Source organism: Kryptolebias marmoratus, linkage group LG12 (assembly GCF_001649575.2).
Source record: "Kryptolebias marmoratus isolate JLee-2015 linkage group LG12, ASM164957v2, whole genome shotgun sequence".
NCBI classification, from domain to species: domain Eukaryota; kingdom Metazoa; phylum Chordata; class Actinopteri; order Cyprinodontiformes; family Rivulidae; genus Kryptolebias; species Kryptolebias marmoratus.
Genome location: NC_051441.1, coordinates 8,295,602 through 8,309,545, shown reverse-complemented (window position 1 = coordinate 8,309,545; position 13,944 = coordinate 8,295,602). Strand labels below are relative to the sequence as shown.

The following is a 13,944-nucleotide window of genomic DNA, read 5'->3' as shown; positions in this document are numbered from 1 at the left end:
TCCATCAGGTGTGCAAAAACCCCTGTGCTTAACTGAAAACACACGAGTGAAGCATATATACTCTAGAAAAGGCAGCAGGCGAGTTTATTATTAAATGGTTTACATTTACTGTGTATAGCCCCCTTTTATTTTCTTCAGGTTCTGCAAACCAAAAACATGCATGTTAGGTTGTTTGATAACTCTAAATCAGGGGTCTCCAATCCTGGTCCTCAAGAGCCACTATCCTGCATGTGTTGCTTGTTTCCCTACTCCAACACACCTGATTTAGTGGTTAAATTACCTCTTCATGTTCTGCAGAAGCCTGTTAATCACTCTTTGATTCAAATCAGGTGTGTTGGAGCAGAGAAACAAGTAACACATGCAGTATGATGGCCCTCGAGGACCAGGATTGGAGACCACTGCTCTAAATGTCCCTAGGTGTGTGAGTGGGTATTAGTCTTGTTTGACTCCATATGGACCTTTGACCTGTTGGAAACTTGAAAATAACTTATTTTCTTTGTTTTTCATAACAGTAGGTCTGTCTCGTTTGGCCCAGCTGAAATCTGAACTGCTGTAACAGTTTTCTATAAATTTAATTTATTGTTTATTTGTATAGGGACAAGTATTCAGTATTAACAAATACCATATACTAATACAATATAATCTATAGACAAGACTAAATTGCAATGCATGACCTTAGATGGGCCCTTGTCAACATAAAATAGAAACAGTTTAAAATGCAGTTTGAAAGAATAAGACTTCAAAACTGGTTCTCCTTCAGAAATTGCTTCAGTCTTAATTTAAAATTATTCCAGTCAGAAATTAATTTCAAGTCTGCTGGTAAGGAATTCCACATGTTAAACCCAAAAAGCTGCTTGTCCCATGGGTTGCTGAGCCCGTGGATCTTTGAGGAACCAGAAGATCACTGAGCACCTGAGGAACTTGTCCTTTTAAGCATTTAAAAGTAAGTGTAACGTTAGAAAAACTGACAACATTTTCAGAATTCATCATATTTAATTTCTTGAGAAGATGACAATGATGTGATTGGATAGGTTTTATTTACTTATTTTTTTATTAGGATTCAACTAGATGGAAAAAATAGGTTTAAAAAAATGAAAATAATGAAAGTCATAATTCATTGCAGCACTGAATATTCTTGTAGACCAAACCAGGACAAGCAAAGACTGTTTGCAGGAAAGAACAGAGCAGAAGCTCTTCTTTTAGTCTTCAGCAGGTGGCAGGATAACCCCAAAGGTCTGCAAAACAGAATGAGCACTTTGGAAAACAAAACAACAACAGCAGCAAAACCGTAATCGATGAGGAATTAAAAAGTTTGCACTAGGTATGAGACAAAGAGCCATCATTAGTTTTTATTGACCTGAGCCGAGTTGTTCTGATTGAGATTTCTCCCTGAGGAAGAAAAGGCAAACAAACAGGTAAACGACTTTTCACACCTAAATACCACAGAGCTTGACAACTAAATAAATAATAGAAAGCCACTGGATTTGTTTTTCCTGTTGCACTAAACCTAAATTATTGAATAATATTAAGACGAGTTGATTGTGTTGAAAAGTTTTATATCCTCTGAACAGAACTGTTTAAGTTGGTTTGTAGGACATCAGACACAGTTTAACGCCTCAGGAAGTATCTGAGCAGCAGTCATGAGGGGGGTGGACATGTGATTGGATGTCTGATCGATACATATTGATTTGAAGGTCTACCCCNTATCTGTTTCAGAGCCGGTGGTGCGTAAAGTTACCCGTAAAAAACCCATCAGCGGAAATGATGAGCTCTTTCACAAAATAAGTGCTCCATAACTTCCTCAGTTGGGAGGGGCTTACAAAACACTGTTTGGACACTAAGGTTCAGAGTGCTTCGTTTATGTTTTTGTCCCATAGGTGTAAATATCTGTTCAGAGGACACGCACAGAGAGAGAGCAGGAAGGACAGCATGTTCCCACTCAGAAATTCCCTGTGAGTTTTTGTCAGGTACTTTGGTTTGCTTCAGGTCTTTTTTTCCCCTCCCTGCTGTCCTCCTTATTGATGACAAACTCAAGTGAAAGCGGCTGATCGGTCTGAGCAGACTCTGCTGCTGTCAAACTTCACTTGACATGGATTTGTTGCACCGACGGACGCACTGAAAAACTTTTTTTTTTTTTTTTTTTTCATAACTGATCCACCGACCGGCGGCTCCAGAAAGGACCGGCGTGCCGCTCAAGTTGTCACAAACGTCTTGTTTTTAGAAGATACAGACATGCAAAAGTTGAACTCGAGCGGGACGCACTGTAACACGCAGCCCCGGGACGCGGAGCTGCAGCTGCGGCTGGCGGACAGCGGAGGAGCCGGGGAAGGGAGGGAGAACGGAGCGGGGAGACAGTTTCTCCCCCGGACTCAGGAGGGGGGCTCGGTTTGCACCAAGAGGAAGATGCTTGTCGGTTTGGATGTAATTTGTCTTTGTGTTGGTAAGATTTAAGCTACTCATTGTATAATAGTGGCTCTGATCCAGCAAACCTCTGTGTTTAGCCACTAATGCCCATGTGGGCGCACGCACAAAGCCACTGCCTAATATCTTTATTATTCGTTAATTATCAACTATTTTTAGGAAGCATATTTGTAAATCTACTATTTTTGTTGCTCACATATCAGTTTATTGGAAATGAAGTTGCTGTTTCTTTCAAGTAAAAGCGTGAACAAACACATCAGAGCGGGGTTTGCGTGAACGAAGCTGCAAAGCAGTTTTCCAGAAGTTCCGTGGAAAAAGTTCAAAAGGCAGGAAAACTTCTCCTCACGTGGGGGGCGAGGAGGGAGGGCGGAGCAGGAGGCGGGGAGGGGGCTCATCTGGCAGCAGCAGAGTTGTCCCGAGAATTCATCTGTTCCCATGGTAACCCCCCACAGTTCCCGGGAGAGGAACGTGGGAACTGGGGTAAAAACCATGCCTCGCGCTTGTGTTCTCGTGCCGAAAATTACCCCCGTTCACGAGCTGCTCAGCCCGCCCTCACTGCGTGGGATTATACTGAATGTTATCCACGAGCTGAAGCTCCATGGGCTGATTACAGTTTGATCAAGTTATTGGCAGAAGCACAAAAAGGCATTTTAATGTCAGAAAGAACTGAGGGGAGACCTTTAAAGCCTATTTATGTGAAGGGAAATGAGTTATTACATAACCTGAAGATACCAAATAATACTGGGTTTAAAAAGTTGCTATAACAAATAATTATTTCTTCCTATAGTTTTAAATGCTTAAACTCCAAATCCCAAAATGTTGCAGACTTTATTAGTGTTAGCTGCATATTTTAACTCGTTTTAGTTTAACTATTCTTTTCTTGTTTTTTATGTTATCTATTATAAGTGCATTATTACAAATAAAAAATATACACAACAATAACAATATTCCAGAAAAAAAACAATATAGGCTTGTTTTGGAGACTGTATTGACTAAATTGAATGTCATTTCACTCATCTGGCTTCCTCTTTTCTCCTAGAAATTATTATTATTATTATTATTATTATTATTATTATTATGAGTCCTTTATGTAAAACCAAGTGTTTTATATAAAGGTCAGAAATGATTTAGGTCACATAAATGTTCACAACTATATAAAAAAAACATTTGTATATAAAATACCAAATGAGTTTGAGAGTTGTTATTTTCAAAGAGCCTCTAAAGGGCCTCTAATAAAAAAGGTCTCTTTTTGTCCCAAAAAGTTCAAACCTCAGAATAGTTGGCAGGAACATTGATGGTTGGGAGGACAGATGCAGTGTTCTGTTGTTTTTTATGTCTTCGTGAAAAATGTAGGGAAGGGAGCATCACTGCAGTGTGAGTAAGTGTTTATCCATTTGGGCAGCAAACAGAAGAGAGGTAGAACCCGTCAAGGCAGACCAACGGGTCCGATGCTCGTTGGCAGTTACAGCCTTAAATAATGAGGCAAACAAAACAGCAGTGCAAGGCGGTTAGTTTCATTGCAATGAAATTCTTAACCCCTAAAGGTATGCAATTACAGCTGTTCAGTCTGCACACTTCTGAGCAGCTCTGGTTGTTGGGTTTAAGAAGTGGACAGTGACCCATTATCACTCAGCACAGCGGAGAAAAGACTCTCTATCAGGACTCAAACTGAGCATGCAACTCACTTTCTCACAAAGCTGCGTGCCTTGACCCCTCTTATCCCCCTCGTGTATTGTGTAGATAACTGTGCTGAGTCTGAATTACAGAACATCCAGCTGGACTCAACTGAGTGGATTTAGATGTCTAAAATATGTGAAACATAAGCTCAAATAGATTTCTCATTTTCAAATAGCTGTTTTCTGGAATTGAAGAAATAATATGCAGCTCTCAGCAGTTTTGCATCAGCAGGAAGGTTCTGAGTTTGAACCTGCTGCTTTGCTTGGGGAGTTTGTTTGTTCTTCATGTTGCTGCATGGGGTTTTCTCCAAGTACTCCAGTTTCCTCCCATAGTCCCAAAACAGCTGTGCAAGATAATTACTGATTCTAAACTGGCAGCAAATATAAGTGTGGATGTGCTTGTTTGTGTTAGCTCTCTGATGGACTGGTCAAGTCCAGGATGTACCCCACCACTTCCCAACTCAACTCCCCCATGACCCTACAGGATAAAGCTAACACATTTTGTACAAGTTTATAGAGTTCTGCAAATATATATATGGGTTTTTAAAAGTAATTATAACGTTTAGCAAAAACAACAATGAACATGTCGTTACATTTTTATTTAGTAAATCTTTTAAGTGTTCACAAGCAGCATTTATCATCCGAGCTACAATATTATTATCTACTATTATGTATGACAAGTTCTACAATAAGAGGGATATATACTACATTCCAACACATACTTGCTAATAATTGGTGTTATTAGCACTGAATTATAGACTCCTCTTAGTCTGACTTCATCCTGTATGTCTCTGTCCTAGAAATCCTCACCCTATGTCAGCAGATGCTTAATTTAACTCAACTGTTGGCATTTGGCAGTGAATGGTATCCCTTATTAGATATGAATTGGTCCATTCTTTTCGCTCTGCCTTTTATCTCTGACTAACCAAATTTTCCTTTAAAAATACCATCATCAGATTTGTTTCAGACAGTTGACCTGGCAGCATTATTCATTCAGTAAAGGGGCTCTTTCATGACTGGAAACATGGAATCTTACCCTGAGGCGTCTTTGTAATTATGTGATCAGCTGAAGAGAGATGAAGAGTTTTATTTTTATTTTTTCTCATGACTTTCATGAGTTTAGCTTATATATGCCTCAAAGTGGGGACATAAAGTAAGTGTGTTGTGGTATTTTTAAATGTGTTTGTGGAAATTAAGTGAAGCTTTAACTGATCTTATTCTTACTCAACATCAGGCAGTTCTAAAATCATTGTGGCTCAGTACTAAGGCAGTGCTATTTATGTGGCTTCTAGGACATGCACATAATACATTCTTCACAAAGACAGATTGTTCTGATTCAGCTGTGCTCCCATCTTCCATGTGAGCTGCAGAATGAGAAAAGCCCAAGTTTGGTCAAGTGTTTACTTGTGTGTTGAAGTGTATGTATGTATGCCTGTTGGGACTAAGGGGTTTTGATTGAAAGAGAGCTGACAAAATCTACGCCCTATGGCAGATTTAGTCTAGCCGCTAAGAGGTCAGGAGATTTGGGGTGTTTATCATTTTTGAGGAGCAGGCATGGACAGGCCCTCCAGCCGGCTTTGCTGTTGCCATTCTGCATTGGTGATCCCTACTCTGTCATCACCCCCAATAAAGTTTGTTATTGACTCTCTCAAGGACAATTAGGCAGTGACTTATACCTGAACACTGTGAATGCCTTTAGGCTTGACCTTCGACTAGAGGTTAATTACTGAACTGTTATTTTCATACATATTTATATGCACAAGAAGCCTATAAAAGTGCAGGTGGTTAAAAGTGATTTAAAAATTAGGTGTCGGTTTGTTTGTTAACCACAAGAAAGTGATTCTTGCAACAGAACAACCTTCTGGACACAGTGAAAAAGAAAGGAAGGATACAGTTGATCACTGCTGAGTGATTTCGTACTCAACATGAAGCAGCATGCCAGGACCAGATGACTCGTATCTACTTTGCTGAATTCTAGACAGGCTGGTTCCCCCCAGCTTATCTCTGCTCAGGGCTTTTCTCTACCCTTCTCTTTTCTTCAAATAAACTTTATGGGTGAATTTTATTCAAGATGTGCTTGCAGTAAAGTCAGGTATGTGGGAATGTTTTGTTTTCTTTGTATCTGCATGTGTTTTGGGCATGTGGTGAATTTATGTAAGAGTGTCTGTGATTTTTTTTTTTTTTAAGTATATAAAGCTGCCGAGTGAGTTAGACAGCAAAAGGCCAACACGTCATGACGTGCTTGTGCGTACAAGCCTAGGAATATTAAATTGTTTCCGATGTTTGTGAATATTTGTGTGTGTGTGTGTGTGTGTGTGTAAGAGTGTATGAGTCATACGGCTGCTAATGCAGACGCTACTACAGCTGCCATGTGCTTGCTGTTTGTTGACAAATTTGCCGGTGCTGCTTTGCTGAACGTCTTGGGGCCCGAGTCTCTGAAGTTATGGAACAAATTGGCGTCACTCTGTGGCTGACAGATGGAGAGCCATTAAGATTGGCTCAGTCAAATCATTAGCCAGTGGAAGAAGTGACTTTGCTTACCCTCCCTTGTTAGTGTTTTAATGCATCGCCTTTCCATTTGACAGCAGTATGGAGGTTCAAGAATCCATTAGGTGTGCTTTTTCGCAGAAAGACCACATGGCTCCTACTCACTGTACTTTATTATATTACTTCCTTCACCTGTTAGTTTGTTACATCCAACTCGGAGCTCAGAAATATCTCAGATGCCTAAAGGCTGGGGGGCAAGTGAGAGCCTGAATGACTCAGTCAAAGCCCATTGGAGGGATATAGAAAAAAAACAAAGGGTTGAAGTTCTAGTGTAGAAGTCAAAGTTCAGACTCATGGGCACCAAAGGGATCATAGACACAGCTGCTGGTTTGTGTCTTAGTGCAGAAATAATACTCAGAAAATGATAGGAAATATTCAAACAGGAAAAAAGCTTCAAATGTGATTTTAATGAGACAGCTGCAATCTTCTAGATGACAGTTGCATAAGTGCCTTGGGTGGTCCATAGGTATTAGTCATAATGAGTGAATAAAGATGTGTGCAGCACTCTATTTCTCAGTGCTCATTAGCTCGAATAGATCTGGAGAGGCTTACCATCAAATTTTCTTCCTGACTCTTACTATAAACAGTAGCCTTGACTTTGTGTTTCTGAGAACTAATGACTTGTCTGCTACTGTTTGTCCCCCTATTAGAAGACTTGGATCAACTCTCTTTGTACCATTGCATGATTACCAAGCATTAAGACAATCTTATGACTGTGCAATGTTTGATATAAGAGAAATGTCCCTCTTTGTTTCTTTACAAGCTTCTCTCTGATGTTGTTCTAGATGCAAGTTTAACACCAACTATTTCCTTGCATATATAACTTCCATAACCAGTCTACACCATGCCAGATGCATCGCTTGGAGCCTGAACTACACCCCTGTGTCATGTTTAACATTGCAGACTACAATCACACACCTTACTGTTTTCAACCTTACCTCCACACCACAAAAACCTCCAGAGAAACCCTTCAAAGTTTCCAAGGTACATACCACAGTGGCATGTCCTTTATGTTCCTGCTGAATCAGACGGACATGCAGCCCACTTCAAGCCTCACCACTTACACCCTGAGCTCCAAAGCTGGGCTCCAGGAAGCAGAGCAGTCAAGTGTGGAGAGAACAGACGCAGCTGTGGGTAGCATGTCTCCACTGGCCAGTGGCAACAATAACAGTGGAAAGGGCACACAAGATCTCTCCTGGTAAATGTTTTTGAAGATAAAACGGGTTAAAGGCAGTTGGACACACCATATCTGAAATAAAAATTGCTTTTAGCTTTGGTATTCTTTTGTTCTGTGTGAGTTTGATGATGTAGCTTATAGATATTGCAATCTTGAGGTAGGATGGTGCCCTAAGCTGCCTCTTTGTTTCTCTTTTTGTCATCCCTTGTCTAAATAAGGAATCATACATGAATCAGGGGGTTTACGTGTAGGGTTCTTTGTAGACCTACTACAGAAGATCTTGTTGATAGCAGATGGTTCAGTATTTAAGACTGTTGTGACTCCTCAAATCACTGTTGTCTTTTCTGATAAATCTCCCAGTTATGGCATCAGGGCAGATGAAATACATCAGTTTATCAGAAGAGTTCAGTCTGCATGGGGAAAAAAAGAGCACGTGTCTACAGAAAGCTAACATTAATTGTTTTGATGCCTGTTCTTCATCTGAACTGGATCACCAAGGAAAACAGAAGCAAACCTTTTTACACTAAGGCAGTTCTATAAACACATATTACTTTAATAGAGTATTTAACAGTCTATGACTGGCAATAATAATCACTACTACTAACCATGTGAATGGCCATTGTGTTTAAGTTCTTGACTTACAACACAATAGCAGGCCTGTTTGTTTCTTAATTGTACACATTTGAGTCTGTCATGGAATCTTCCAGATTGTCTCTTTGAAGAATGACAAAATTCCCGACTTTGCCAAAACTACATTGCTGAAATTGGATAGGGATTAAATCAAATATAAGATCAAGGCTAGCTTATGAAGACAGCTTTATGGTATTAAAGTAATTATTGCACAAATAATTGCACAAGCACACTCAGACCAACAGTATGCTGCTGTTTATTAACATATTAAACTGTCTGTCTGATTTCTCCTTGTGATGTTACCAGGGATTTTCCTGCCTGCAAATATTTAAATTACCACACTGCGTGCTTTAGTTCACTATTATTTTTAAAGGGTTGGCTTGAATGTAAACAAGCAGCTCACAGTCTTGTTTGGAAATATTGGACATGCAAGCTAGTAAAAGGCCTTGTGAGGATAGACCACCCATAAAGGGGGTTGCATAGCTCACTCCAAACCCAGGCTGTAAGTCAGATGGACCTGTGTTGACAGGTCACTAATAGGATGTCCTCCACTTCTGTCAAAGGGCAAATGTAAAACTAGGCCTGGACAGTCAGATATTATTGGGTGTGATGACGCAGATAAGCATTACTGTTGTTTAGACGTAGCTTTAGGCTGTGACACGTTAATCTATGAGGTTGTGCAGGCCGTATATCAGACTGCAGCATATATCAGACTGCAGACCTATGATTGTGAATGATCTGCTTGAAAAGTAGTTTCCTGCTCTAGCATGGTCTATTTTGGTGGTTAATTTTTGTCTAGGTATAACCTCTGAGCCTGTGATATGTATTTTTTTCTTTTTATGGTTAATTTGGCTGTTTGTAGCTGAGGCTTTGGTTTATTTGCATCTAAGTGTGGTTTATAGAAGTATATGCTTGTGTTAAGTCTGTAGGCATGTTAGGGGTACCCTCCTGGTTGAGGCAGGGTCTTGTTTACAGACTGGGTCCCAGCAGAGCCCAGATCTTTGACCCTCACATTCCAGAACCACCACTAATCGCCTCCGTCTGCTGGTCCTCATAGAGGAGCCCTTGGTGCATCTTCAATTGCTCCATCTCTTCAGATTTCTCTCAAATAATTTTATTACCGTCAGCCCTTTTTATCCATCGTCTTGCCTTCTAACTATACATTTTAGCCCATGTTTTAGTTTGACACTGCATTGATTTGCAGTTGACCAACATGACTACCTTCATGCTTTTTTGTTTGTTTGTTTGTTTTGCACTCTTGCTTTAACCAATTTCTCCATAGCTATTTGTTTTTTTTATTTTTTTGCCATTGGTTGTTGTTTTTCTCCTCTCACAGTGAGCTCATTCTGGGCTGTGTGGTCATAGATGTGTAAATTAGAACCAGAAGAGTTTCTGAGCCCCATATCCCCTCTCCTCCCTCCTCCTTCTTCCCCCTCTTTCTTTCTTTCCTTCTGTCCCTGTTGAGCATTTGAAAAGCATTTTGGCTTTGGATGTCAGACCCAGCAAGCAGCGCATTATTTTGCCTGGGTGTGTGAGCCGACCCACTTCTCTGCCTACTTTCGGTTCCCTTGCAGGCCCTCCAATGCTGGCTCTCTTTTAAGCATGCCTAGGCCAGGTGCAGAGGTTTGCTCACAGCTGCCTGACAGATGATGTGAGAGTCTCTGGAGAGTTTTTATGTCTTGTTGTGAAAACGGTTTTAATGTAGTTGCAAAGCACAGAGTTTGGCTTCACCACAAGTGCTTGTAATGCCGGAAATTGTGCAAACATCTAGTTTCCCGTAAATATATTTTGTCGTTATTTATCTTTTAAAAGACTCAGACTCAAAATGAAAGTAGATCTTGTAGCTAATTTTCTCTAAATATAACCACTATATACCATTTTATAGTTAAAATTATTTACTGTCTATTAAAGGTAATTTGCACTTTATGCAAAAATGGGAAAACGGTACATCCCTATTGGCAGGAGGGTGATAAAACATACCTCTATCTGGCTCAGCACTTCATAGTTCCCATTAGGCAATACTGAAAATGATCCTTTATAAAGTCCATGTTCATTTTGTAACTCTGGAATGTTTTGGTCTTAATGGAGGTCCTATCCATTATCTCTCTGTCAATGCAGCAACATATTGATCAGTAAAAAAGGACTGACTGCGTTGTAAAATCTGTCCAGAAGTCAGAGAGGGGGCTGGTAATGGATGTTATGGAAGCAAAAACCTGCTGCCTCTATTAAAAAAACAAGCAAAAAAACTATCTCAGTTACGTTTAAAGTGTCATGTTATTATTCAATTGTTGAACATCTTCAAAAGCAAGAGAGCTCCAACAGAATGATTCGGAACACATTTTAAAAGCAAATACAAGATGTCTGCAACAACCAAAAAGTTATAAATAAGATTTTTCATTTAAAGATGTATTATTTGTTTGTTGGATAACTTTTCACTTATTTATACAAAAATCACTTTAACACCGCAAAGCAGTCTTCATAAGCTAGCCTTGATTTAAAATAGAATGTCATACCATAAACCATATTTAAACATAACAATCCACAGTGAATGCATAATGTACTCACAAACGGTGTACTTATTATTAGACACGTTTTCTGTTATACTACTTTGCTTTAAGGATATATGTAACTAATATCAGGAATACCTCTGCCTTTTGCTTAGAAAATCTAAAATAATGTAATTTCTTCTATTTACATTTGTTTAATAAGGATATGATGTTGTATCTAATGTTTTACTGTAATATCTGAAATGATAAAATGGTTGGAGTTTAAAGTCAAAGTTCAAACTAAATGACAAAAGGATTCCTGCAGAAGGTGTGTGTGATGTTCTGCCAGCAGACGTGGCAGCTGAATGAGATGAGTGAGAGATTGGGGTCAGATGAGAGGTGTCTCGTATCTGTCTTCTCTTTGTTGGCGTCACGGCCTCTGCTATCTGTCTGCAGAGTGTTTTCCTCTGCTGTTCCCTCCCTTACTTCCTGGACATCCCTATGTTTTGTCTTTCTTTCAGGACGTGACTTTCAACAGACTTCACCAAAATGCATTTGTGACTGCAGCAGAATTTTATAAATTCAAATTGATATTCAATGAATATTGTGTCTCAGCTATAACAAAATTGCCAAGTGTGTGGCCACAGCTTTTTATGGGTTTTTCTTCATTAATAGCTATAGATGTATGGGTGTCAACCCTTGCTGTGGAATTGGTGAGGTTGCGATTAGTGTTTTACTAGTGGAGTAAATGATTATCACAAGGAAAACGATAGCTAAAGTACATCAGCTGAAACAATCAGTGCAAATCTCTGGGAACGTAGCCCCCAGTGTAGAATCAGTTATTAAGTCCTTGACATTTGGAAGTCAAAATTGTACACTTGTACTGATTAAACACGTTTTAATACCATTGTTTGTGTGTTTTAGTTTATATTTGCTTATTGTTCCTTTTTGCTTGATATTACATGTGCATCCTGTGCACTACTCAGTCACGTAGCCTGAAAGATTCCCTGGCAGGAGCAGTGTTTTGGCCTGGGTGCGTTCCAGCCAACCAGCGGGCTGGGGATGAGAAGGAGAGGCACAGAGGTTAATGATTAGTCCCATGTTCTCACTGCATTCCATGGGGTGACAAGGGGACATGGGATAAGGGACAGAGAAATGGAGAATGCTGGACAAGCCTCTGCAGGGTTATTGAATGTGGGTTTGGAGTCCAGATAAATTCTGCACTTATTTTGTGGGAGGATACTGTAACATCATCTCCCCCTTGCCACTAACATATTGCACAACTTTTACCCAATAAACTTTCAGCATCAGGCCATGAGGTTTGTTTGTTAAGTGAACCAGACCTTGACCTTTTTTTTTCCTGTGACAGAGCTCTTATAATCAGTGACCAGCCAGGAAATGCAGCTTAGGACAACAGTAAATGTAACAGAAATTGGAATAAAATTATTTTAGTTTGTTTTCCTGGAAAAAGGTATAATTTTTAAGAACATTTAGCATTTTCAACAGTGACTTGATTCTTTCTTTTAAGCTCACTGACTTTTCTCTCTTTCTCTCTTGTAATGTTTTCCATCTTTTCCTCATCATGTCATATGTATTTATGTGTCTATCGTTTCTTCTTTATCCTGCTCCTCTGGTTAAAATGGCTATAAGCAGGAAGCCTGATCCCAAGATATTTGCAACTCATGTTCCCAAATGAGTGACACATGGTATTGCTGCAGGTCTTATTAAGCTGCATCTTGTGACATTCTCTAGTGAGTTAGGAGAAAGCCACATTTATATGTTCCCAAAAGCCTCAGTATCTCAAGGTCTTAGCCACCCTTTTTTTCTGTGATCCTTGTTTTGCAAACCACATCTCAGGCATTCATCAAACCATCTTTTGTTTTTTACTCCCACTTCCCCTCCCTTATTTTCCCATATTCTTATCAGCCTCCATTCCATTTTTTGCGTGTGAATTAAAGGCAGTGACTCCGTATAAGCGAGGGTTTTTCTGCGGAGACACCACCATCACCTATCCCATCGTGGAGCGGGAGGCTATCACTGACACCCTGCTCATTGCTGGAGGCATAGCCATCACTGGCTTAACAGTAAGGCCAATGATATTTATAAAAAGTCAAAGCTGTCATAATTTAATATGATGTAACAAACGTTGTTGTAACCAGTTCCTCTACTTTGTTTTTCAGATTGCATTGGGTGAATGCTACAGGGTGCATTTTCTAGGCATAAGCTCACGTGCTTTTGTCCAAAACCGCTACGTGTCGTGCCTGTACAAGGAACTGGGAAGCTTCCTGTTTGGTTGCTGTGTGTGTCAGTCTCTCACAAATATGGCCAAGCTGAGCGTGGGTCGCTTGCGACCAAACTTCCTCACTGTGTGCAACATCACATATGCATCCATTAACTGCACCCCTGGCAACTACATCTCTGAGGTCAACTGCAAGCAGCCCGACGATAAGCAGGTGGAGGAGGCAAGGTGTGTGGCTTGTGTGCTTTTACTCAAAGATAAAGTGTTTACCAAGGGTGGGATATACGGTCAGTAAACTCAGATGGTTAATGTGTAACGTGTGGCGTCTTTTATTGATCTTCTCTTTCAGGAAATCATTTTTTTCCGGCCATGCTTCCTTTGCAATGTACACCATGCTCTATTTGGCAGTAAGTTACGTACAATCACTCTCACTTTGTCAGAATCACATCAGGAATGTGACCTTCACTTTCACTTTAGCTCATGTGGTGTAGTTATTGTGTCTGACACTAAAGGGTTTTAGAAATATTGCAGCTCAATTTTTTTTTCAGTCATTAAACATAACACTTCACAACATTAGTCTCTTAAGGCTGAAGGAGATTGTGTGCAACTGTTACCTAAACTAATCAAACATGTACTGAGATGTGCTGTTAAACACTTTCACTCCTGATTATGAAGGAGAAGATATTTGAGAGTAGCATTTCCCAACAGGCCTCCTGCCTCAAACCAAAAGAGCTGCTGAGACACAGAGATGAGGGGTGGGGGGGGGGG

The 13,944-nt window shown here is 40.0% G+C and overlaps 1 protein-coding gene across 2 annotated transcripts in view; it reads left to right on the top strand.

Annotated features, from left to right (window-relative positions):
* Positions 1-365: 365 nt before the first annotated feature.
* Positions 366-13,944, top strand: part of ppap2d (phosphatidic acid phosphatase type 2D) — a 16,909-nt gene continuing 3,330 nt past the window's right edge. Inside the window, exons 1-4 of one of the 2 annotated variants that reach the window (XM_025007850.1) lie at positions 366-417; positions 12,864-13,021; positions 13,118-13,404; positions 13,526-13,583. In XM_025007850.1, coding sequence (XP_024863618.1) covers positions 408-417; positions 12,864-13,021; positions 13,118-13,404; positions 13,526-13,583 — 513 coding nt within the window. In that variant the 5' untranslated portion in view covers positions 366-407. Of the gene's footprint in view, positions 418-1,822; positions 2,441-12,863; positions 13,022-13,117; positions 13,405-13,525; positions 13,584-13,944 lie in introns of those variants that run through there. The other variant, XM_017425388.3, reaches the window with a different exon arrangement.